At 47.6% G+C, this 21,960-nt stretch overlaps 1 protein-coding gene across 2 annotated transcripts; it reads left to right on the top strand.

The window, feature by feature from the left end:
• The first annotated feature begins 1,064 nt into the window (after positions 1–1,064).
• Positions 1,065–8,813, top strand: LOC130125315 (protein Z-dependent protease inhibitor-like). 2 transcript variants are annotated; one of them, XM_056294864.1, is made up of 6 exons: positions 1,065–1,221; positions 2,573–2,848; positions 3,275–3,565; positions 3,690–3,963; positions 4,295–4,442; positions 8,277–8,813. In XM_056294864.1, the coding sequence occupies exons 2-6, from the start codon at positions 2,581–2,583 to the stop codon at positions 8,466–8,468; spliced, it is 1,173 nt and encodes a 390-aa protein (XP_056150839.1). In that variant the 5' UTR covers positions 1,065–1,221; positions 2,573–2,580; the 3' UTR covers positions 8,469–8,813. The 2 variants fall into 2 exon arrangements, with proteins under 2 accessions (XP_056150839.1, XP_056150838.1); XM_056294863.1 differs by lacking the exon at positions 1,065–1,221 and adding an exon at positions 1,813–1,964.
• The last annotated feature ends 13,147 nt before the right edge of the window (positions 8,814–21,960 follow it).

Below are 21,960 nucleotides of genomic sequence, written 5' to 3'. Positions count from 1 at the left end.
TACACTATATTCCAGTTATGTGTTAGTCATTCACTTTTGAAAGCATTCATGGATTCCTCTGTTCTTACTCTCATATATTTAATGTTTTGGGGGATTGCTCTTCCTAGAATTGCTGTCCTGGGCAGTGAAAACTGGTAGATGGACTCACTGATGTGACGTATTCAGAGCCGCTCGCTGTGTGTGTGTGTGTGTGGCCTCCTAGGATGCTGTGAATGGATTGTGTGTTAAGGTGGCACAGTGTGGCGTGGTTCTGCTACGTCTACTGATTTTAGCATATAAACCCAAACTATACATTGTGTTAATGAACTCGTCTGTCTTTTATGCTTACTTGGATTTAACTGGTCAATATTGAAATCCCCACATATGAACGTATTCTTTTGTGTTGATTTTGACTACGTTTCTTCTATGCAGTCCTTAAATGTTTCAGTATTTGGTCCCGGTGAGCCAATCCCACCAGCTCCACTGCAGTTGTACCAGTGTGTGTTGAACCGCTGCCCTTCTGCTCACATGTGGTCCGCTTTTCACTGCTGCCGCTGCTGCTGCCGGCTCACAAACCAGCTGAACGCGCTTCCATCGTTGCGTAGCACTGCCGGAAGAAGGGCGGCCGCTATATGACCCACAATGCACTCACCGGATGTAGAGTACGAAGTTAAACTACGGACCCACTTGGGAAAAAAATGCCACAACCAGTAGTTGAGTGGGAGTTTGATTCCTCTGCTCGTTTAATTTCGTCCTGCTAGTTACACACACTCCGAGTCCGCTACACACACATACATAAACACACAAAATAAGTGCGTTATGGGTAATGTAGTACTCACCCCTTCATCCGACAGTACTAAACGTTACACTCACCAAGCAGCATTGATTTCAGAAATCAACAGAAGTTTGTGTTGAGGGAGAAATGAAAAGAAAACACTAACAGAATTCGAGAAGAACAAAATACACTGATAGAATGAAACATTTATAGAATACACTGACAGAAAGAAAGGAATAAAATACGCCGATAGAATTAGGAATGAATAGAATACGCTGATGGTACAGCAGCCTGCTGAAATACACAGTACTGCCCTCTGTCGGCTGGAGGACTCCGCGCCTCATAACGGGAATCCTTCAGAGGACGGCAGCGCCGAGGCCTTCAGTCTGTCTACAAGCTTAAAGAAGCAAACTAAAGACCTGCATCTCGTTCAGAACCAAACAAAACCGATCTTCTCCACGCCCAGAGTGAGTTGAGTTTGATTCGCATTGTTGCTTTTTCTTGACCGTTTTCTTGGATGCTGCTGGTTTACTTCGCGGGTACTCGGCGGCACGGAGGCTGATGAGCGATGCTGCTGCTGACAACACCCACACCGACCGACCGACGGACCGACCGACCGACCGACGGACGGATCGCTGCATGAACGTTGCAACGCAAAACACGGTTATAACACCAACAACCTTTTGCTGACAATACAAATACGTTGTCACTACATGTTAACCGTATCATCACGTCTTGTCTGTTAGCCTGGCGGTCTGTCACGAAAGTCGTTTATTAGATTATGGAATGTGTTGTTTTGAATCGATTAACGTGCCTTTATTCTGAAAATGACAACCCGTACGGCGACCTGCTGTCATGACGACCCGTTTGGAAAAAACGTGACGTAAACCAGACGTTACGTAGCGCAGACTGGCGCGTCACAGCGCATCTTCCTTATGTGTTACTCCGCGGCCTGAGCGGCGCCTCGTATTCAGCTGTCACCTGGTTAAACGTGACGTAAACCAGACGTTACGTAGCGCAGACTGGCGCGTCACAGCGCATCTTCCTTATGTGTTACTCCGCGGCCTGAGCGGCGCCTCGTATTCAGCTGTCACCTGGTTAAACGTGACGTAAACCAGACGTTACGTAGCGCAGACTGGCGCGTCACAGCGCATCTTCCTTATGTGTTACTCCGCGGCCTCAGCGGCGCCTCGTATTCAGCTGTCACCTGGTTAGTTTTGGTTTTAGTTTTTGTACGTCGTTGTTTTTTGTTTTTTTCTGGTGTGTTACCAAGTGGACAGGCTTTTTTGGAGGGCGGTTTTTTTCGTTTGTTTTGATAATTTAACTTTAAAAATTAATTCGCCTAATAATAAAACAACAACAATAATAATGATGATGATAATTGACCTGTACTATATGCTTGCCCTGTGATGGCGTGGCGGCCTGTCCAGGGTGTCTCCCCGCCTGCCGCCCAATGACTAACGGGATGGGCTCCAGCATCCCGCGACCCTGAGAGCAGGATAAGCGGTTCAGATAATGGATGGATTATAGTGTAGTGGCATTACAATTTTGGGATTTTAATTGATGCTCTCATCCAAGGTGACTTCTGGTGAGCAGTTAGGCTGAGTTCACAGAATAATTTAGCATGCACACCGCACTGCACCTGATGACGGTGTTTTGATAGCACATCAGCTTATAGTAATGTAGTATGAAGGCAGACCGACGTGGTGTGATTCTTATTCGGCAGCCATTTTGTGGTTGGGAAAATCTTTTCTAACGCTGAAACTCTGCTGTTTAACTTTTTTTTAATGTATTTCATTCTCTGTATTCTGGAGTAAGGTGGAAGTATGAGTGGCACCGTCTGTGTTTTCCTGGGGAGCCTAATGCTCTTGGCTGCAGCTCAGGATCCCGTCCAGGACCTGAGTAACAGGAATGCAGACTTTGCTGCCCGGCTGTATCGGGTGGTCTCCAGTCGCACCGATGAAAACATCTTCCTCTCTCCGTTCACCTTGTCTATGGGCCTCTCTGCCCTGATGAACGGCGCTGATGGATCCACTCGCCAGCAGCTCCTCCGGGGTCTCAATTTGGCATCTCTGGACCCCCAGCAGATCCCAGGTATTCATATCTCATTCAGGAATGGTTCCCATTTCACTGCAAGACCTTCAAAATTGTGTACTTCCTCGGAAAGTAGAACTAGAAGACACAGGCCAGATTGGTGTCAAAAATTGTTCCGTCACTCAAAATACTTGCAACTGAAACATGTATGTATTTTTCCGGTCTGCATATACAAAATTCATATTTTACACATACATAAACACACAAAACTGAAAACATGACCATAAGACAATTTAAACATTTCTGCAGCCCGAAAAAAAAAAGGTTTAGGCTGAAGCTGCAGATTATAACGCCCACCCTTTTAACACGCACAGTGTTTGACCTCCAAAGGTAAATTCAAACAATAAAACTTGTGAGAGAAAAGTGACGAACTCATACTTAAAAAAAAAAGAAAAAGTGACCCAGTCTTTTTCCTTTGCGTCCCAGATCTCTTCCTCAGTCTAAAGAACTCCATCACTGGGGGAGGGGCCTTCCCTCTGAGGCAGGGCATCGCTGTTCTTCCTGCTCAGAGGTTCACGGTCACCTCAGCCTATTTGGATCTGGTCCAGAACAAGTATGGGGGAAACAGCCAGAGTTTGTCCTACAATAGTCCACAGGAGGTCCAGAGCACCATCAACAGCTGGGCCCAGACGCAGACTGGAGATCAGGTCCAAGACATGGTCTTCTCTGTGAAAGATCAAACCCAGCTGCTCCTGGTCACTGCTGTCTACTATCAAAGTGAGTGTTTCTGGGGCCTAACCGAGCCTCCGCTAGTCTCTAGTGAAGCAGGGGTACTACACGGCTCCTGGAGAAAAACAGTCTAAAATTGAAATATGTACTCCAATCTTTGTATTCTTACCAGGTCAGTTTACACTTGCCTTCAATGCTAGCTTCACCCAAGAAGAGCGTTTCTATGTGGACAAATTCCACATCGTCCAGGTCCCCATGATGTTCCGATCCGATAAGTATCATCTGGCATACGACAGCTCACTCAAAACAGGCATTCTCAAGCTGCCCATGTCCGACGGTGCTGCCATGCTGGTCATCCTCCCTGATGAAAATGTAGACATCGCCACCATCGAAGAAGAGATCACTGCTGAGCGCCTCCAGGGCTGGCTCCGACAACTGAAGAAGACGTGGGTTTGTTTCTGAGTTCAGATTTAGGACTTCAGAAAATGTTCCCATAATGATAATGATAATAATGATAATAATGATAATAATAATAATGATAAAGCAAACTTATATACTAGCGCTTTTCTAACACTTACAGTCTCATCACAGAAACACAAGCCAGCATGCTGCTATTGGCTCCTGTTTGTTCAAAAGAAGAATGCTAACAGCTAAGCTAACAGCTAAGGCTAATGCACAAACTTTCCTTATAATGGATGAAGTGACTTAACACAGTGAATTCATTCAGTTGAGTGTGTGTGTGTGTGTGTGTGTGTGTTTGTGTGCACATGTTTACAGGAAGTTGGAGGTCCAGCTGCCCCGTTTTTTGTTAGAGCGCTCCTACTCTCTCCAGGACGTCCTGACTGGTTTGGACATCAGAGAGGTGTTCCAGGATGACGCTGACCTGTCTCCCATCACAGGAACCAAAGGACTGAAACTCACAGAGGTCAGTAAACTTATAATGGTGAGTTTAACCCCGCTTTTCACCAATGTTTCACTACAAGTTATTTTCCCCAAATTAAAAGCTGGTGAATGTGGTCGCCTCACAGCAAGAAGGTGCTGGGTTTGAGCTCCGGGGTAGTCCAACCTTAGGCGTCGTCCCGGGTCATCCTCTGTGTGGAGTATGCATGTTCTTCCTGTGTCTGCGTGGGTTTCCTCCGGGGGCTCCGGTTTCCTCCCACAGTCCAAAGACATGTAGGTCAGGTGGATCAGCCGTACTAAATTGTCCCTAGGTACGAATGCGTGTGTGTGTGTGTGTGTGTGCCTTGTAATGGCCTGGCAGCCTGTCCAGGGTGTCTTCCCGCCTGCCGCCAAATGACTGCTGGGATAGGCTCCAGCATCCCCGCGACCCAACTTCGGATAAACGGTTTGGATAATGGATGGATGGATAAAAGCTGGTGAAACCTCAGTTTCTGTCTGTATGTACACTTGAGTGGATTAGGTCTCAAGCAGACATCTAACAGCTTGCCAAAGGATCTCCAATAATAGAAGAGAACAGTTCTACTGGAAGGAAAATACAGTACAGCGCTGCACATTACCTCATCTTTGAGTAATGTGTACATTACCTTGTCTCTGGGTAACGTGTACATTATCTTGTCTCTGGGTAACATGTACATTACCTTGTCTCTGGGTAACGTGTACATTATCTTGTCTCTGAGTAACGTGTACGTTACCTTGTCTCTGAGTAATGTGTACATTACCTGGTCTCTGAGTAATGTGTACATTACCTGGTCTCCGGGTAACGTGTACGTTACCTTGTCTCTGAGTAACGTGTACATTACTTTGTCTCTGAGGTATACGTACATTACCTAGTCTCTGAGTAATGTGTACATTACCTGGTCTCTGAGTAACTTGTACATTACCTTATCTCTGGGTAACGTGTACATTACCTTGTCTCTGAGTAACTTGTACATTACCTTGTCTCTGAGTAACTGTACATTACCTTGTCTCTGGGTAACTGTACATTACCTTGTCTCTGAGTAACATGTACATTATCTTGTCTCTGGGTAACGTGTACATTACCTTGTCTCTGGGTAACATGTACATTACCTTGTCTCTGAGTAACATGTACATTACCTTGTCTCTGAGTAACATGTACATTACCTTGTCTCTGAGTAATGTGTACATTACCTAGTCTCTGAGTAACATGTATATTACCTTGTCTCTGGGTAACATGTACATTACCTTGTCTCTGAGTAACTTGTACATTACCTTGTCTCTGGGTAACTGTACATTACCTTGTCTCTGAGTAACATGTCCATTATCTTGTCTCTGGGTAACGTGTACATTACCTTGTCTCTGGGTAACATGTACATTACCCTGTCTCTGAGTAACATGTACATTACCTTGTCTCTGGGTAACATGTACATTACCTTGTCTCTGAGTAACATGTACATTACCTTGTCTCTGAGTAACATGTACATTACCTTGTCTCTGAGTAATGTGTACATTACCTAGTCTCTGAGTAACATGTACATTACCTTGTCTCTGGGTAACATGTACATTACCTTGTCTCTGAGTAATGTGTACATTACCTGGTCTCTGAGTAATGTGTACATTACCTGGTCTCCGGGTAACGTGTACGTTACCTTGTCTCTGAGTAACGTGTACATTACTTTGTCTCTGAGGTATACGTACATTACCTAGTCTCTGAGTAATGTGTACATTACCTGGTCTCTGAGTAACTTGTACATTACCTTATCTCTGGGTAACGTGTACATTACCTTGTCTCTGAGTAACTTGTACATCACCTTGTCTCTGAGTAACTGTACATTACCTTGTCTCTGGGTAACTGTACATTACCTTGTCTCTGAGTAACATGTACATTATCTTGTCTCTGGGTAACGTGTACATTACCTAGTCTCTGGGTAACATGTACATTACCTTGTCTCTGAGTAACATGTACATTACCTTGTCTCTGAGTAACATGTACATTACCTTGTCTCTGAGTAACGTGTACATTACCTAGTCTCTGAGTAACATGTATATTACCTTGTCTCTGGGTAACATGTACATTACCTTGTCTCTGAGTAACTTGTACATTACCTTGTCTCTGGGTAACTGTACATTACCTTGTCTCTGAGTAACATGTCCATTATCTTGTCTCTGGGTAACGTGTACATTACCTTGTCTCTGGGTAACATGTACATTACCCTGTCTCTGAGTAACATGTACATTACCTTGTCTCTGGGTAACATGTACATTACCTTGTCTCTGAGTAACATGTACATTACCTTGTCTCTGAGTAACATGTACATTACATTGTCTCTGAGTAATGTGTACATTACCTAGTCTCTGAGTAACATGTACATTACCTTGTCTCTGGGTAACATGTACATTACCTTGTCTCTGAGTAATGTGTACATTAACTAGTCTCTGGGTAACTGTACATTACCTAGTCTCTGGGTAACTGTACATTACCTTGTCTCTGAGTAACTTGTACATTACCTAGTCTCTGAGTAACTGTACATTACCTTGTCTCTGAGTAATGTGTTCATTACCTAGTCTCTGGGTAACTGTACATTACCTAGTCTCTGAGTAACTGTACATTACCTTGTCTCTGAGTAATGTGTACATTACCTAGTCTCTGGGTAACTGTACATTACCTTGTCTCTGAGTAATGTGTACATTACCTAGTCTCTGAGTAATGTGTACATTACCTTGTTTCTGAGTAATGTGTACATTACCTTATCTCTGGGTAACTGTACATTACCTTGTCTCTGAGTAACTTGTACATTACCTAGTCTTTGGGTAACATGTACGTTACCTTGTCTCTGAGTAATGTGTACATTACCTAGTCTCTGGGTAACTGTACATTACCTAGTCTCTGGGTAACTGTACATTACCTTGTCTCTGAGTAACTTGTACATTACCTAGTCTCTGGGTAACATGTACATTACCTTGTCTCTGAGTAATGTGTACATTACCTTATCTCTGGGTAACTGTACATTACCTTGTCTCTGAGTAATGTGTACATTACCTAGTCTCTGAGTAACTGTACATTACCTTGCCTCTGAGTAATGTGTACATTACCTAGTCTCTGGGTAACTGTACATTACCTAGTCTCTGGGTAACTGTACATTACCTTGTCTCTGAGTAACTTGTACATTACCTAGTCTCTGGGTAACATGTACATTACCTTGTCTCTGAGTAATGTGTACATTACCTAGTCTCTGAGTAACTGTACAATACCTTGTCTCTGAGTAATGTGTACATTACCTAGTCTCTGGGTAACTGTACATTACCTTGTCTCTGAGTAATGTGTACATTACCTAGTCTCTGAGTAATGTGTACATTACCTTGTCTCTGAGTAATGTGTACATTACCTTATCTCTGGGTAACTGTACATTACCTTGTCTCTGAGTAACTTGTACATTACCTAGTCTCTGGGTAACATGTACATTACCTTGTCTCTGAGTAATGTGTACATTACCTTATCTCTGGGTAACTGTACATTACCTTGTCTCATCACTGCAGAGAATCCTTGAAGGATTAAATTTCTTATTGAGCTTCTGTGAGTAGGTTAGCCATAAATTGATGCACTCAATAGAAATAAACACATCAAAAGTGATCATAGCATTCATAAAAAGGATTAACATTTGACTGTTCACCTTCTTTGTCACTCTGTGCCCATGGCCTTCTTGACTCGAGGGCTGAATCCTGTGTCAGTGACAGAGTGAAGGAGAGAACAGCAGGAGAGGGGAGGTGTTGTGTGATGTGTTCTGGTATATGTGGTGTGCATGTGGGCTTGTCTTTCTCACCGTGTGGTTGATGACTGTAGGTTCTACACAAGGCAGTCATCAACGTGGACGAGAGCAGCAGCACCGGTGAAGGAGGAAGAGGAGGAATCAACGTTTTTGCCAGTCTTCCTCCTCGGCTCACCATTAACCGACCCTTCATCTTCTTCATTTATCACCAGAAGACAAACAGCCTACTCTTTGTGGGCAGAGTGGTGGACCCCACCCAAAAGTAAAATCAGAGACTGTGTGTGTGTGTGTGTGTGTGTGTGTGTGTGTGTGTGTGTGTGTGTGTGTGTGTGTGTGTGTGTGTGTGCGTGCGTGCGTGCGTGCGTGTGTGTGTGTGACTAGCTGGGGGTCGGGTCATTAAAACGTTAAAAAGCTCTGTATTTAAAGCAAGTTTTATTGAGTAGGATCTTGACAACACCAGACACAATGTCAGTGGTGGGATTGAGAGTTTACTGAACCAGTCAAGTGATGCATAATCATAAAAACACAAACTGCTTCTTTCAGACAGTTACTGAAAATGTAAAACCAAGACGTCTGCAAAGCATGTAACACCACAGATAATAAAATGCTGTCAAACATTTCTGAGTTGAAATCCATTTTTTTCAGTGAAAACATACCGGTAATACTTTCTATGAAGCTTGCATCTACAAACCCCAATTCCATTGAAGTTGGGACGTTGTGTAAAAGGTGAATAAAAACAGAACACAATGATTTGCAGATACTTTTCCACCTATATTCAGTTGAATACACTACAAAGACAAGATATTTAATGTTCAAACTGATCAACTTTATTGTTTTTTGTAAATATTCTCTCATTTTGAATTTGATGCCTGCACCACGTTCCAAAGAAGCTGGGACAGGGGCAACAAAAGACTGGGAAAGTTGAGGAATGCTCAAAAAACACCTGTGTGGAACATTCCACAGGTGAACAGGTTAACTGGAAACAGGGGAGTGTCATGATTGGGTATAAAAGGAGCATCCCCAAAAGGCTCAGTCGTTCACAAGCAAGGATGGGGTGAGGTTCACCACTTTGGGAACAACTGCGTGAGCAAATAGTCCAACAGTTTAAGAACAACGTTCCTCAACGTACAGCTGCAAGGAATTTAGGGATTTCCTCATCTCCAGTCCATAATATCATCACAAGATTCAGAGAATCCCGAGAAATCTCTGCACGTCAGCGGCAAGGCCCAAAACCAACACTGAATGCCCGTGACCTTCGACCCCTCAGGCGGCACTGCATTAAAAACCCACATCATTGTGTAAAGGATATGACCACGTGGGCTCAGGAGCACTTGGGAAAACCATCGTCAGTTAACACGGTTCGTCGCTACATCTACAAGTGCAAGTTAAAACTCTACCATGCAAAGCCAAAGGCATATATCAACACCACCCAGAAACACCACCGGCTTCTCTGGCCCGAGCTCATCTGAGATGGACTGACGCAAAGTGGACAAGTGTGCTGTGGTCTGACGAGTCCACATTTCACATTGTTTTTGGAAATCGTGGACGTCGTGTCCTCCGGGCTAAAGAGGAAAAGGACCATCCAGATTGTTCTCAGCGCAGAGTCCAAAAGCCAGCATCTGTGATGGTATGGGGGGGTGTTAGTGCCCATGGCATCATGGGTAACTTGCACATCTGTGAAGGCACCATTAATGCTGAAAGGTACATACAGGTCTTGGAGCAACATGTGCTGCCATCCAAGCGACGTCTTTTTCAGGGGCGTCCTGTCAGGGTCTGTCATGTGTCAGTTTCCCGTTTTATTTTGATAGTCTTGTCTCTGTGTTCACGTCCTGTTCCCCATGTGATTACCTGTCCCGGCCCTTATGTGTTTCACCTGTGCCTCGTTATCCCTTCCCTCCTGTGTGTATTTAACCAGTGCTCCCCTGTGTGTCAGTGCCAGATTGTCTTGTCTCCTAGAGCAGCATTCCAGCGTTTCATGTTAGAGAGTTTCCCCGTGTCTGACTGTTTCGTTCCTGGTTTCCGAGTCTCAGTCTCCTCTTTTGGTACCGTCGCCTGTTTGTTAGTCCGCCTGGTTCTTGAAGCTTTCTGCCTGCCGATTTTGTACCTCTGCCTGTCTGATTGCCTTTCTGGATTTTGACCCTTGGACCGAATTAAAGACCCTGAGAACTGGTTACTGTCTGCCTGCCTGCATTTGTGTCCGCCAGTCTCTGTGTTCTCGACAGAACAATCTGGCCACGATGGACACAGCAGAGCAGGACTCCGTGTTCACTAGCCTCGAAGTGCAGGAGCGTCGGCTCCGACAACAGGAGGAGAAGATTGAACAGGTGCGTCTGGTTGTGGCAGAAGCTTCCCAGCGCAGTGAAGCGGTGTGCGGCGCAGTTACCGCTCAAGTCAACTACGTCATCGGGCAGCTTCAAACCATGGGCTCGGTCACTTACCCCTCTCAGTCACCTGAAACTCCTGCGCCTCCCTCATCGTCAGCTCCGGCACCAGAACCGCTTCTGGCTCCTGCTCCTCCCTCAGAAGTCAGACCCGTCAGGCTCTCCAGTCCGGAAAGATTTTCTGGGGAATCTGATGACTGCCGCCCCTTCCTCTCCCAGTGCGAGCTCCATTTTGAGTTCCAGCCCGCCGCCTTCCCCTCGGATCGAGCCAAAATAGCCTTCATTATCTCCTACCTATCGGGGAGAGCCAGGGCGTGGGCCACCCCGGAATGGAGCCGGCGGTCTGCAGTATGTAACTCTCTTTCTCTCTTCACCGACACATTTAAACACATTTTTCACTCTACTCTTCCCGCTACGGAAGCTGCTAGAGCTCTATACTCCCTGAGACAAGGAAGACGATCTGTGATGGACTATGCCATAGAGTTCCGCACGCTAGCCGCCGACAGTGGTTGGAATCAACCTGCCTTGGTGGATGCCTTCTTTAATGGACTCTCCGAGACCCTGAAGGATCATCTCACTCCTCTGGACCTGCCGGTGGAGCTGGATGCCCTCGTCGCCTTAGCCTCCCGCATCGACATAAGGCTGAGGGATAGACAGAGAGGTCGCCCCATCAGGGAACCTGATCAGCTCGGCCTCCCTCCCCAAGCTTCGGTCTCCATGAGCAGCTCACCTCCCAACGCTGTTCCGGAGCAAATGGAGGTTGGGCGTACCCGCCTCATCCCAGCCGAACGTCACCGTCGGATGATGGAGGGTCGGTGCATATACTGTGCCCAGCTGGGTCATTTCATCGCCTCCTGCCCTCTATGTGGTTCCCTACCTGCTCCACCCTCTAGACCCCTGGTGAGTGTTACCGCTCTTAAAAATAAGACTCCGAGACAATTAACAAAGGTGAAACTAACCCCTGCCTCTTCTACTCTGAACTGTTCAGCATTAGTTGATTCAGGTGCCTACACCCTTTCTTGCCACGGCTCTTGACGGCAGGCTTATTGCCACTGTTACTCATCAGACCTCACCCATCCAGATGAGCCTCCCCGACGGACATGTGGAAAACCTCCGTTTTCACTTGTACAACTCTGAGATGCCTCCCCTGATCCTCGGGTACCCCTGGCTGATTCAGCACAACCCACACATCAACTGGGCTACCGGTCAGGTAATTGGGTGGGGAAAAAAACTGCTACCAAGACTGTTTCCAGGACATAGCCTCTAACCTCTTGAGCAAGACACAGCCAAAGGACTCTGGTGTCCCAGCCTGTTACCATGACTTACAAGAAGTTTTCAGTAAGAGCAGAGCGGCTTCCCTTCCTCCCCGTCGTGAATATGACTGCTATCGACCTCCTCCCCGGTGCACCCATTCCTAAAGGTCGGTTGTACTCTCTGTCCGCAGCCGAGAGAGGCTATGGAGGACTACATTAATGACTCCCTCGCAGCAGGGCTATTTCGGCCATCATCCTCTCCAGCTGGAGCAGGGTTCTTCTTCGTTTAGAAGAAAGACAAGCGTCTAAGACCATGCGTAGACTATTCCCCACTCAACAACATTACAACCAAGAACCGTTACCCCCTCCCACTAATTTCTTCTGTCTTTGACGTCCTCAAGGGCGCCAAGGTATTGACTAAATTGGATTTGTGGAATGCGTATCACCTAATACGCATCCGGGAGGGGGATGAATGGAAAACGGCTTTCAATACGCCCATTGGCCACTACGAGTACTTGGTCATGCCCTTTGGATTGACTAACGCCCCCGCAGTTTTCCAAGCCCTAGTGAACGATGTCCTGAGGGACCTCCTGAATCAAAATGTTTTTGTATCTCTTGATGATATCCTTATTTTTTCCCCCGACGAAGAGTCTCATGTCCGGATGGTGCGGGAAGTTTTGAAAAAAATCTGTTAAAGAATGAACTGTTTGCCAAAGCAGAAAAGTGTGAATTCCACAGGAAACAAGTGACTTTTCTGGGGTACGTGATCTCCCACGATCACTTGGAAATGGACCCAGAAAAAGTCCAGGCTGTGGCAGAGTGGCCGACCCCCACCTCCCGAAAGGAGGTACAACGTTTTCTTAGCTTCGCAAACTTCTATCGCAAGTTCATTAGAAACTTTAGCTCAGTGGCCGCCCCTTTAAGTGCCTTAACCTCTCCCAAGGTTTCGTTTCAGTGGTCTCAATCCTCCGAGGATGCGTTCCAGCGCCTGAAGAAGCTCTTCACCACAGCTCCGGTCCTCACCCTGCCCTCAGTCGATCAACAGTTCATCGTGGAAGTGGACGCCTCCAGCTCTGGAGTAGGGGCCGTCTTGTCCCAGAGATTAGGTACGGATAACAAGATCCACCCCTGTGCTTTTCTTTCCCGGAGATTATCTCAGGCGGAGAGAAACTACTCTGTGGGGGACCGGGAGCTGTTGGCTGTAAAAGTGGCGTTGGAAGAGTGGAGGCACTGGCTAGAGGGGGCGGCCCAACCATTCCTCGTGTGGACAGACCACCGGAATCTGGAATACCTAAAGGTTGCCAAGAGGCTCAATGCCCGCCAAGCCAGGTGGGAACTTTTCTTTTCCCGGTTTAATTTCACTCTGTCATATCGTCCAGGAAGCAAGAACACAAAGCCAGACGCCTTGTCACGCATTCATGCACCCGAAACAGACTCCTCAGATCCAGAACCCATCCTCCATGAAACCTGCATCGTGGGAGCCTTCACCTGGAATGCGGAAGGCAAGGTAATAGAGGCTCTCAGGGCAATTCCAGCACCCCCTGAGACCCCCATGAACAGGTTATTTGTTCCCCCTTCCCTCCGGGGGAGGTTATTAAGTGGGCTCATGAGAACAAGCTCTCCTGTCATCCGCCCATCCCTTTTCAGAGTGCTGGAGCGGTTCTGGTGGGCTAACGCCAAGGATGACGTGTCAGAGTATGTCGCTGCCTGTCCGGTCTGTTCCCAGCAGAAAAACTCCAATGCCCTACCAGCTGGGCTCCTTCACCCTCTGCCCGTGCCACATCGCCCCTGGTCAGACCTCTCAGTGGACTTTGTCACTGGCCTCCCTCCATCCGAAGGTAACACAGTCATCCTCACTGTCGTTGACAGATTTTCCAAAATGGTTAAATTCATCCCCACACCCAAACTACCATCTGCCAAACAAACCGCCGAACTCTTGCTCCAGAACATTTTCAGAATCTTTGGATTTCCCAGGAACATTCTGTCTGACCGGGGGCCACAGTTCGTGGCTCAATTCTGGGAGGCCGTTAGGGGGGTACTGTCAGGGTCTGTCATGTGTCAGTTTCCCGTTTTATTTTGATAGTCTTCTCTGTGTTCACGTCCTGTTCTCAATGTGATTACCTGTCCCGGCCCTTATGTGTTTCACCTGTGCCATGTTATCCCTTCCCTCCTGTGTGTATTTAACCAGTGCTCCCCTGTGTGTCAGTGCCAGATTGTCTTGTCTCCTAGAGCAGCATTCCAGCGTTTCATGTAAGAGAGTTTCCCCGTGTCTGACTGTCTCGTTCCTGGTTTCCGGGTCTCAGTCTCCTGTTTTGGTACTGTCGCCTGTTTGTTAGTTCGCCTGGTTCTTGACGTCTTCTGCCTGCCGATTTTGTACCCCTGCCTGTCTGATTGCCTTTCTGGATTTTGACCCTTGGACCGAATTAAAGACTCTGAGAACTGGTTACTGTCTGCCTGCCTGCATTTGTGTCCGCCAGTCTCTGTGTTCTCGACACGCCCCTGCTTATTTCAGCAAGACAATGCCAAGCCACATTCTGCACGTGTTACACCAGCGGGGCTTCGTAGTAAAAGAGTGCGGGTACTGGACTGGCCTGCCTGCAGTCCAGACCTGTCTCCCATTGAAAATGTGTGGCGCACAATACGACAACGGAGACCCCGGACTGTTGAGCAGCCGAAGTCGTACATCAGCAAGAATGGGAAAGAATTCCACCTACAAAGCTTCAACAAGTAGTGTCCTCAGTTCCCAAACGCTTATTGAGTGTTGTTAAAAGGAAAGGTGGTGTAACACAGTGGTGAACAAGCCCCTGTCCCAGCTTCTTTGGGACGTGTTGCAGGCATCACATTCACAATGAGTGAATATTTGCAAAAACCATTAAGTTTATCAGTTGGCACATTAAACGTCTTGTCTTTGTAGTGTATTCAGCTGAATACAGGTGGAAAAGGATTTGCAAATCTTTGTGTTCTGTTTTTATTTACGTTTCACACAACGTCCCAACTTCACTGGAATTGGGGTTTGTATAATAGCTATAAGTCATCATTCTAACCATATATACACCCTCACAACACCTCATAACCACCTTTATGATACATTATGTCAATTTAAAATGAATTTATTCATCATAAATATATCATCATTAGCCTGTTTATCTGTCAAATGTCAATGCATCATAGCCAACTTGTTTTGTAGAGAAGCATAATGAGACTTCAATGCTATTTCAGTCTTCAGCCATAGCCGTTAGTCATTGTAATACACATTATAGGAAAGTGTGGACGTTATAGATGCTTATAGGGCATTATAGATGCTTATGGGGCTTTATAGATGCAAGCTTCATAGAAAGTGTTACCAACATCTTTTTATAAACTAAAATGGTAGGGGATAACTTTTTTCACATCGTCATTTCTTCTTCTGTTCCTTGTCTCTTAGCTTGCGAAGCAAAAGCAGAATGGGTGACTACATAGAGACATGGGTAGGCGTGTCCTTAACCCAAACCCGGATGTCTAATTGGTTAGTGGCCTGGTTGCAGACGTAAAGCTGACATCGCTCCTTTTTTTATGACATACGTCACGCATAGTATGCGCGCGCATTTTGGCAGCAAAATCAGGTGATCACCATACCAACTGTAAAAGGGTCTATGAGTTGGACCTGTTGTGTCTGCGGCATACGCAGATAGCACCCGGATGCTTGTTTAGTAAGGAGACACACGATTAGCAGGTCCCTTTACTAGGCCTACCTACGTTAAATGAAGTTATGTCGCTTTGGATAAACTCATCTGCTAAATAACTGTAATGTAGGTCATGGTTATGGTTAGTGTGCCTAGCAGACACTTTTATCCAATGCCAGTAATGAGAGACGACATCAATGAATCACACAACGCAGATGGAAACTTGCGGCAGCAGCCATTTAGTTAAAACAGGAAGAACAACTGAGACTGCAACGCAGGCAGACTGGAAGGGATGCTTGGTAACTATAGCAACCACAACCAATACTGGCGTCACCGCCTTTTTTCCAAAAGAAAGACCCCCCCCCCTACACACAGTACAACAATAACACCACAGAACACCAGGCAACATCCCAGCTCAGGCTATATAACTAGACCTGTAAGGTAAGACAAAACATTATCACCAGTACACACAAACAACTGGCCTAAAGTTCAAAGTCCTCTAAATGCCACGCAAGCGCCGGCGACACTCCGAGCGTCGAGGTGCAGCATCAGGTGCAAGAGCAGGCACACACTCGCCAGGGGAGCTCCCCCCAGGCTCGACCTCGACGGGAGCCCCAGTCTCATATCGTTATCACAAGGCAGGCAAGGTGCAGGTGGGGGCTCGGCAATGGCTGCCGGTATGTCAGGGCAATGCGGGGCAGGGTTGCCCAAGTCCTCATCAGACGCAAAATCGTCCACGAGGGGTTCAGAGGCCGTAGAGGGACCTTCCACTTTGTAGCAGTCACCCAGCCTGACCATGTAGGAGGTGTGACGGAGTTGAGACCCCGTGAACTTCTGGATATTGCACCATGAACCATCCACACTCGTGACAAAGTACCTGTCATGGGCCTTTGACTTATTCCGGTCACCATACCGGTACACCAGTTCACCAGGTCGAATGGCAGGAGGCACGGCCACACGACCAGAGGACACCTTTGACTTCATGCTTTACGGATGGTTGGTGACACGCTCCGATTGTTGTTTCAAGATGAGGTCCTGGTCGACCACAGGCAACTGCCTATGGGAGAACGTGTCATGCTGAAACAGCATTTCACCGGCAGACAATCCACGCGACCTGACACGACTGTTCAGGTTGGCCATAGCGACAGAGGGTAACAGGGGAGTAACAGCCCTACAGTTAGGCTCGAGACGAAGAATCTCCCCCTGAATCTCTTGAACAGCCTTCTCCGCCACTGGGTCCTTATTGACATTCTTGGCGTTGCCCACCTCAACAACTAGTCTGTGCATAGCGAGGGCCCCATCCCCTGCCAATGCAGCAAAACCAGGGGCAGGGTCAGTCCTGATCACAGCAAAGGGGCTGTCGAGAGGGCACAGACCCACACATAAGCTGGTTAAAGTGTCCCTGAGAATGTCTCTGCGCTCGTCGTCGATGAGACTCCGTCTGAGGTCAGAGCACTCTGCCTGTATGGCAAGCCAGGCCGACCTGTTGGTGAAGGGCAGAGGTAGGACAGGTCCCATGTTCACGCTGGCCTGGAACGGACCCACAGCACCGTTATATCCTTCAAAGTGGGGATCAAACACTACATCAAACTCTCTATGTGTAGCATGGTTAAAAACGTCATAACAAAAAATGTTATATAATTACACAAAGTATCACCACATGATTATTATTATTATTATTTTCATTTTCAACATTGTTATTTTATTTTATTATATCATCAGGAAACGCTTATAGTAGCCCCTGCTGGTTCTGACCCCATTTCCTGTTAGTAGCCCCTCCCTGTTGTGACGCCATTTCCTGTTAGTAGCTCCAAAACGTATGTTCCCCCTGACTTCTGCCTCTTTCCCTCTCTGGACATGTAGAAAGAGGCATGTGTTCATTTTGTCTGCCCCTGTAATTTATTTTATCCATTCCTAATGTGTCTTATGTCTAATGCGGGTCCCAATTCTTGCGCAGGCTACAGCAGGAGCTGGTCTGACGTGTTCTGAAACCTGTCCTGTTTTGTTTATATGCGACAGACAGAATACAGATCCCACGCATGAGAGAAGTTGTCCTGTCTTTCCTACACAACGCAATGAAACAGTACACCGGCCACACTTGCTGCCCTATGACCCGTCCGATGCGTCGTCGCCGATGAGAAAGCGTTGCCACCTGCTGCAGCCGCCGTTTTCTCTCAGCCCGCCCCGCTCCATTCATGGTATCAGGGTTAGCCTGCTATGCTAACAGTGCTACAGATGTTAGCCAGCTAGCTAAGCTCCGTGTTGAATGGTGACGACTGTGTGCGGGGGAGGGGAGCTCGTATTGGGAGGAATTTTTTTCTGTCGAGTTTTTTTTCCGCAAATGGTGCTGGCTAGAGCTGTGTATGTTTATTTATGGGTGAAAGAGAATTCGTTTTGTTTTAGGTAAACTATTTCCTGTGATCTTGTTAGGGAATTTGAAGCCATAGGCTAGATGTTTTGATGCTGTGAATTCGTTTGCTTTTGTTTCATTGTGTTTGTTTATGCACTGTTATAGCCTAATTGAGACATGCTAGCAGAGATATCTTCAATACACCTGTTAGCTCTTTCTCTGATGGGCATGATGTTACTGATGGTGTGGGAAGGGGACAGTTCATTCATGGTGTGGGAAGGGGACAGTCCACTAGTGTGGCTAGAGGGCAGTTAGTATTGCCGGTTGGGTATGGGAGAGCTAGGTTTAGGTCCGTGTGTCCTGTTGTGGGCGGCCTTGATCAGGGGAATGATGAGTCACTGTTTAGTGTGTCAGGTCCCTCTGCCAGTTCAACACCTATCGTACACGCCCCCCACCTGTCTCAGCAGACTTCCCCCCAAGTTGTTGTTACAACTGAAACACTGGGCAGTGTTATTACTGATTTAGCTAAGCAGATTAGTGACAATATCGTTGCTAGCTTCCATGCCATGCACCTGCCCAGCAGCCCCCAGTCTCAGTCCCAGTCTCTAGATGACCAGAATGTAACTATCGATCCCACATTACCTAAAGTTGTAGTCCAGTCAGAGTCCAAGCCCCCTCCCCTTTTTAAAGGTGACGAGGCTGAGACATTTTCCATTCATGAGTGGGAAGATATGATGAGGAGATACATGAGCAGGATGGCCTGCGGCTCAGATGCTGAGAGGTCTGACCTGATAATGAGCAGGTTGGGTGGTAAAGCTAGAGATGTGGTGAAAGTGTCATTCCGTAATCGTCCTGGAGTCAGTCCAGCTGAGCTTCCTACCACAATATTTGACATCCTCAAACGCAATTTCAGCGAGCTCACATACTCCAGCATGCCTATGAAGGACTTTTATGGGACTGTGCCGCACGTGTCAGAGAGTGCAATGGATTATTGGATCTGACTGAACAAAGCCATCGATGTTGCTGATGAGAGCCTTCGCAGGCGAGACAAGAGTGTTGAAGATCCGAGTGCTGAGGTAGTCATGATGTTTATCACTCATTGCCCTGACCCCAGACTGGCAGTGTATTTCCAGTTCAAGCCCGTGGAGCAGTGGACAGCAGCTGAAGTCCAGGAGAGGTTGGATGGTCATGTGAGGAGTCTGAAGAGCACAGCTGCCCATCCCCAACACGCAAACGTCTCAGTCTGCACACATGAATGGATGGTGCCAGCCCCCCACTGTGGCACACAGCACCAGCCTGTCGTGGTAACCTCTCCACCGTTTTCGTCTGCACCTGCCACTGCATATACTCTTGTTCCCGGTCAGTCTCAACAACCCCCTGTGTTGGCCACTCAGTCTCCTCCTATGCCTACTGTGCCTGTTACTGATGCGAACGTTCAGCAGGTTACCGCCCTGTTTGACAAGGTCCTGTCTCTGTGTACGGCAACGCTAGCTACCTCGGGCCAGGCTCCCACCCAGTCCCAGAACTACTCTCACCGGTCTCAGAGTAACTCCCGCCGGCCCCAGATCCAACCCCGCTGGTCAGGAGGCTATTCCAGCATGCCAGAACGCACTCACGCTCAGTCCAGTTCCCCATGCTGTGTGTGGTGACAGTAGTCACACAACCTATTCACACTGCAGGTTTCACAGACTTTGTCTCCACTGTCATCAGCCTGGGCACTTTATGAATGTATGCCCCACGAGCCCCCAGTTACGCCAACTCAGTCCCCCGCTGCAGATTTAAACTAGAGCGCCCGTGTGATGAGAGGGGTAGCAGGGGCAATAGTGATTTAACCCTCAGTAAAGAAGAAGACTTGCATTCACTTTATGTACAGACCTGTAGTGTATCACCTGGAGATGAGATAGTCATACTGACAGGCTCTCAGAGAGTAGAGCAGAGTAGTGAGTTGTTTTATGCTCCTGTTAAGATTGATGACAAAGTTGTGTTGAAAGGTGTGCTAGACTCGGGCAGTATGTCATGTACCCTCAGTGAAGCTGCAGAGAGTGAGCTTAGAGATTCTGGAGCTCTACCCTATCCCCAGCCAGCGCCACCCAATGTTGTCCTTGTTGGTTGTGGTGGTGGTAAGTGCATTTATGAGTTGGAAATTGTTGTTTATGGTTTTAAATTCACTGTTCCATCATTTGTTGGATGAGTTTATTGTAGGGAGCAATGTTCTCAGACCTATCATTCAGAAAATTAAGGGGGATGATATGTACTGGAAGCTTATCTCCTCAAGCAACACTGACCCTGATTGTGAGCAGTTTCTCCAGCTGCTGAGCTGTATTACCCGGCGGTCGGGCCTGGAGGTGCCAGATGTTGTGGGTACTGTGCGACTGAGAGAGGCTGTCACACTCCTTCCCCAGCGCGAGTATGTGGTGTGGGGGAAGCTGCCCAGTGGGTCTCCTATCTCACCTGGGAGCACCGTGATGGTGGAGCCGACCGCTGCTCGTTCGACGCCCAGAAACATCCTGGTGGGACGAGTTGTGACACCCATGTGGGGGGACTGCTGAGTGCCTGTCAACGTATTGAACCCGACACTTAAACCCATAACACTGCGCCGGAACGCCAAGATAGCTGATGTTTTCCCTTGCCTGGCTGTGGAAAATTTTCCTATCACTCAGGGGATGTGCAGATCGGGTATTGATGCCTCTGACTCACCTAGTTCGTCTCCACAGTCAGCTGGAGACCCGGTGCAGCTGCTGAAGGATTGTGGCTTGGGAGACATTGATGTTAATGGCTGTGAGGTAACTGAGAGTTGTAGGAGGAAGTTGGCTGAACTTGTGCTCTCTTACCAGGATGTCTTCTCCAGGGATAAGCTGGATTGTGGAGAAGCGAAGGGGTTCGTCCACCGCATCCATCTCTCTGATGACCGCCCCTTCCGCCTCCCTTACCGCCGTGTCCCCCCCAGCCACTATCAACAGCTGAGAGAGGTGCTGTCAGACATGGAGATAAAAGGCATTATCAGTAAATCGATCAGTGAGTATGCCTCCCCCCTCGTGATGGTCTGGAAAAAGAACGGAGACCTGAGGATCTGCACCGACTTTCGATGTCTCAATGCCAAGACTGTCAAAGACGCTCACCCGTTGCCCCATCAGGCAGACTGCCTCGCTGCCCTGGGAGGAAACGCCCTGTTCAGCACCATGGACCTGACTTCAGGGTTCTACAACATCCCGCTCCATGAGTGTGACAGGAGGTTCACAGCCTTCACAACACCCCTCGGCCTGTATGAATATAATCAGCTCCCCCAAGGTCTGTGCAACAGTCCGGCGTCTTTCATGCGTATGATGCTTAGCATTTTCGGTGACCTCAACTTCTCCAGCCTCCTCTGTTACCTGGATGACCTGCTACCAGATTCAGAGCCAGTAACCTGAAGCTCTCACAGAAGAAGTGTAACTTTTTGAGGAAGTCTGCGAGATTCCTAGGTCATGTGGTTGATGTCAGTGGAGTCTCTGTTGACCAGGAAAAGGTCACTGTCATCTCCGGGTTCCAGAAAGATGATCTGATGGAAGCTGATGGCTGCACCCCCTCCCAGAAGAAGATTAGGTCTTTTCTTGGCATGGTGCTGTACTATCAGCATTTTATCCCTGGTTATTTGAAGATGGCAAAGCCTCTCTTTGCTTTGACTGGAGGACAGAAGTGCAAGCTGAAGGGCTCTAGAGGCTGCAGGAGAGCGGGGACGTTCCGCACACTTACTCCCCAGGACTGGGATCCGGCTTGTGAGAGGGCTTTTGAGGGCCTGAAGTCTGCACTGCTTCACTCTGTCGTTCTGGCCCAACCAGATTTCAACAGGCCGTTCATCCTCTCTACTGATGCCTGTCTGGATGGTTTGGGTGCAGTGTTGTCCCAGGTCCCTGCCGGCGAAGACAAACCCCAACACATCACATTTGCCAGTAAAGCCCTCAGTCTTAGCCAAGCGAAGTATCCTGCTCACAGACTCGAGTTCCTCACTTTGAAATGGGCTGTGTGTGACAAGTTCAGCCACTGGCTCAAGGGCCACAAGTTCACCGTCTGGACTGACAACAACCCGCTCACATACATCATGACGAAGCCGAGGTTGGATGCGTGTGAGCAGC

The sequence above is a fragment of the Lampris incognitus genome, chromosome 15 (genome assembly GCF_029633865.1).
Source record: "Lampris incognitus isolate fLamInc1 chromosome 15, fLamInc1.hap2, whole genome shotgun sequence".
NCBI classification, from domain to species: domain Eukaryota; kingdom Metazoa; phylum Chordata; class Actinopteri; order Lampriformes; family Lampridae; genus Lampris; species Lampris incognitus.
Note: the sequence above shows the minus strand (reverse complement) of the source record. Positions and strands in the feature narration are given on the sequence as shown.